This window comes from Phalaenopsis equestris, unplaced genomic scaffold, assembly GCF_001263595.1.
Source record: "Phalaenopsis equestris unplaced genomic scaffold, ASM126359v1 Scaffold000545, whole genome shotgun sequence".
Taxonomy (NCBI): Eukaryota; Viridiplantae; Streptophyta; class Magnoliopsida; order Asparagales; family Orchidaceae; genus Phalaenopsis; species Phalaenopsis equestris.
Window position 1 is genome coordinate 115,809 of NW_018164985.1, and position 4,695 is coordinate 120,503.

The 4,695-nt window shown below is 38.1% G+C and overlaps 1 protein-coding gene across 3 annotated transcripts in view; it reads left to right on the top strand.

Annotated features, from left to right (window-relative positions):
- Positions 1 to 2,560: 2,560 nt before the first annotated feature.
- The window catches only part of LOC110029074 (uncharacterized tRNA/rRNA methyltransferase YsgA), a 25,562-nt gene continuing 23,427 nt past the window's right edge, over positions 2,561 to 4,695 (top strand). For 2 of the 3 annotated variants that reach the window (XM_020731196.1, XM_020731194.1), the window contains exons 1-3: positions 2,561 to 2,893; positions 2,991 to 3,095; positions 3,167 to 3,293. In XM_020731196.1, the coding sequence (XP_020586855.1) occupies positions 2,645 to 2,893; positions 2,991 to 3,095; positions 3,167 to 3,293 (481 nt within the window). In that variant the 5' untranslated portion in view covers positions 2,561 to 2,644. The remainder of the gene's footprint in view (positions 2,894 to 2,990; positions 3,096 to 3,166; positions 3,294 to 4,695) is intronic. The other variant, XM_020731193.1, reaches the window with a different exon arrangement.

Sequence of the window (4,695 nt, forward strand, 5' to 3'; positions counted from 1 at the left end):
GATATGTTGCCAACCTAGCGGCACCAACCTGTTTATTATTTTGATTTAGCTTGTTTCTGCCTTTTGCACCATGTTGCATGTCTGCACTTGCATGTGTTTTTCTTATTTCTTTATGTGGTTTATCTGGGATATCCCGATGCAACATAAGCTCTTTAGGACTTAAAATCCTAAATTTTCTACAAAATCCTAAATAAAATATTCAAGATAATTAAATTTTAGGATTTAAAAATTACAACTTTTACTTTTTTTGCATATATTAATAGAGCCTCCACAATACTTATGATCACTCTAGATAATTGCATTCATATTTGCATGTCCCGAGGAGGAGTACCCGTGCTTCTCCAACCTGACTGGCCCAACATACATTCATATAGGTGGTTGTCTAGTACGCTTAGGGTGTTAGAAGGTTCCCCAACCCAGACGGGGTACAAGTCCTCTTGTTTGAGTGCTTTCAACTTTGTAGCTAAACCTCCCTTTCTTGTTCCCTACTGCGACATCCTTGTCATTTTAGCGGGTATAAGTCTCACCTTTTGGAGCTCTAGCCAATAGTCCTATGATAGAGTTTCGTTCTTTTGACCTTAGGGCTAAGGAGATCCCCGCGGACGATGTGATTCACTGATTGCTGACCGGGGATCTCTAGTTGTATTGCGACCATATAGACTTAGGGTCCAAGTAGCTGTGGATGACAGGTCCGTGGTACCCCGACTCACTTATCTCTGCCTTTTAGGATCACTCTACCTTTCTTTTTGTTGAGCCCATTTGAGTCTTATCGCTCCTTGTCGTTGATATCATCTTGACGGTTCGATACTGATGAGCTGTTGCCCATTCGACATACGATGATTTGTCCTCTGCCCTTATGGCCCGGACGTGATTTGACGTGTTGGGATATACCCTTCAAGATGATTTAGATTATTCCGTGGGCCCCGTGTGCGATGAGTCGTTACCCATTTCGGGATGTGAGAGACTCACTCTCTGCCCGATTGCTTAGCGTGAGCTTTGAAGCATTGAGACTGCTCCCACACAAAATAACCTTCCTTTAATTGTCTATACCTCACATCTATGATAATATGAAGCGAAACTCATTTTATCGAGAGTATTCTTGGGTATCCTCTAAGATGTAATTAACCAGTAGGAACACGTTCCTCTGGGAGTGCTCTTGACCTCAGAACATGTACATACACCTAACACTCTGGTTATGAGTAGCCTACGTAGATACTTATTTCGCGGATATTGGTGTAAGGTGCCTCCGCTCGATCTTGTTTTGGGCGAACATTCTTGACCTATTTTTGCGAGGTTTATCGCACGTAGACTCTCCACATTTTAGTTTTTCTCTTGTTTGTCTCTTTGTCGTATGTCCCTTTTTATTCGGTTCCTCTCATCTTCAAATCATTTATATGGTTCAAGAGAGAGATTTATTTGAATAAGGGAAGTATACGACGATCGACGAGCTGACGACTCCTTTCAAAATAAAAAAAAAGAAAAATGAACGGAAACACTCTCCTTGTCACCCAACACTACGACCTCATGACCATCTACGACCTACACGATCCACAGTTCATGCAACTCCCATATTCGGCCTCTAAGGTCTATGAATATTATCACAACTCGCACATACAAACGTTATCAAATTTCATGCAACTCCCAACTCCAACTCTACAACAAAAGAATATTTTTATAACTCTTTGCCACGACCTATATATCCAGCTACGACCTATGTAGCTCTCAACTTTTGTCTTTGCGGCCTACAAACATTATTACACGACCCACATATCCAACTACTTCCTTGACTTTTAACTATGGTCTCTATGATAAACTGACTATACAATTACCGTCTATAACATTCATGACAGACTATTGTCTCTATAATAAATAACTAAAGCATTCACGATTCGTTATGCCTGTTATTGTTAAAATAATATTGTACATAAACTTTATAATTTCATCTTCCCTAACTCAAAAGAAGAGTGTATATGTGTAGTCACCATTACAATTGTGAATTATTTCATATGGGTCAGATCTCGTGATTCCTCCTTTTTCAGGGGTTTTTATATAAAAACTTATGGTGTCTCTACTTGTCACTTTCATTGCCTAAGCATGTGCTTAATTTTCGTGCAACACTAAGATGCCAAATAATTACTTTATCGCTGTGAATCTTTTGACTTACATCAAATATATAATCAAACTAATTATATTTAAATAAAAAAAATTATGAATATTCAATAGATAATTAAATAAGTTTCCTACGCATTTATCCGTGATATCGTGATTGAAGACGTAGTCTCCTACCATGAGTTGCGGGTTCAAATTACACATATTACCTTTTAGCTTTTAGGCTCACATTTCCTTAAAAAAAATCAATTCTTTGATAACTAATTGTTAGTCAACACAAAAATTAGTTTGTAATCATAAGTAATAAGGTTAGGTTATATTCAAATTTAATTAATGTATCCTTAAAAAAATTAAAACAATCCTAATTTGTTAATTATTACTTTAACCAACATGTGTGTGTGTTAATATAACTAAATTAAAATTATCCTTTTTGGTCACTTGTGCGTGCTCAGGCCGACCATATATCGCAATCAAAGATTCAAAACAGTGCAAGCTCCCCCTGCTTCACGAGAAAATATTCCCTTCTTCCAACCCAATGGCGGACGCGGAATCCTCACCGACGCTCGCGCCTGCTCCTCTAGCAGCAGAGAGCGTGTTGGTCATTCACAACGTAGCGAAGAGGCACAATATAGGGACGATGGTCCGTAGCGCCACCGCATTCGGCGTCTCAGAGATGGTTCTTGTCGGGCGCCGCGATTTCAATGCTTTTGGCAGTCACGGCTCCACCGCCCATCTCCGATTCCGACATTTTCATTCACTATCTCAAGCCCGCCTCTACCTCAAGGCATCAGCATACCTCTTCTACTAGAAAGTCTTCTGTCTTTCAATTCCTACTCATCTCCAATCTAAACCTAATCTGACCCCTGCTATTCTATTTTCAGGGGGAGAGAAACTGCGACATCTGTGGTGTGGAGATTGTCGATGGGGCATTCCCCATCACCCAGCAGCCTTTCCAAAGAAGTACCGCCTTCCTTCTCGGAAACGAGGTTTGTCTTTTTCTGAAAGTTGATTGTGTTAATGTTTTCATGCTAATGGAATTTGGTTTGATCTGGCGAAGGGTACCGGCCTTTCTGCTAAGGAATGCGAGATCTGCGACTTCTTTGTTTATATTCCACAATATGGCTGTGGAACGGCATCATTGAATGTTACTGTTGCAGCATCTATAGTTCTACACCATTTTGGAGGTAAGAGAGAGAAATAGAAGTTCTATTTTCAGAAATTTTACATACATGGCGAATGTAACAGTAGTATATTTATATCTCAAACTCAAATATTCTATTTTCATATAATAACCAAAATAAATATAATATCTCAAATCTAGCCTCTTGTTTCTCTCTCATCTTCTCCATTTTCTTCGGTCTACAGTGAATCATTTTACTTTCTGTTCAAAACCTCAGCATCTTCTCTATTATTTTTCGATCTGAAGCCGCACCATCGGAGGGATAATTTTTCCCTCAGGTCCCCGTACGGTGCACTACGTCCGCTATCCAAGCAAAAGACGCCATCTGGTCTTGCGGGACCCATATTTACACGTCATGATAAAGGAAAAATTTCGCGTTAAGCCCGACCCAACCCGACGTGTTAAATGTTACGTATTATCCCACCTTTTTGGCGTATTCCCGCCTATTTTTGGCGTATTATTCCCTCAGAAACTTCTATTCTGCATTATTCAGTAGAAAAAAAGTTTTCAAAAAAGGTTTTTTTGTCTCAGCTAGGTTTGGTCGCTGCATTTATGATGAAGTTAGATTTCTCTATTAATAAAGAGTTTGAGCACATGGATGACGAAATGAATGTCAACGTCTTTGAAACGGAGCTTTACGAAATGAATGTCAACGTCTTTGAAACGGAGGTAAGATTTCTTGCTTACTTCAACCGTTTTCCGTTTTCTGAGAGTAACCCAACAATAACCTAGGAATAACCTGCACATAAACCCACCAGATCTCTAAAAAAATGAGATTTTGTGTGAATCTTCGATTGTCGTTAGGTTATTTCATCATTATTCTGTGTTTAGGGTTATTTATTTTCGGGTTGATTGAAGAAATAATCAATAACCCGAGAATAACCAAACAATAATTTAAGAATAACCTGCGCATAAACCCACCAGATCTATAAAATAAGTAAGATTTTGTGTGAATATTCGATTGTCGTTAGGTTATTTCATCATTATTCTGTGTTTAGGGTTATTTATTTTCAGGTTGATTGAAGAAAAACTTAATAACCCGAGAATAACCCAACAATAACCTGCGCATAAACACACCAGATCTATAAAAAAAGTGAGATTTTGTGTGAATCTTCGATTATCTTTAGGTTATTTCATCATTATTATGTGTTTAGAGTTATTTATTTTCGGGTTGATTGAAGAAAAACTCAATAACCCGAGAATAATCCAACAATAACCTAAGAATAACCTGCGCATAAATCCACTAGATCTATAAAAAAAGTGAGATTTTGTGTGAATCTTCGATTGTTGTTAGGTTATTTCATCATTATTATGTGTTTAGGGTTATTTATTTTTGGGTTGATTGAAGAAAAACTCAATAACCCGAGAATAATCCAACAATAACCTAAGAATAACCTGCGCATAAA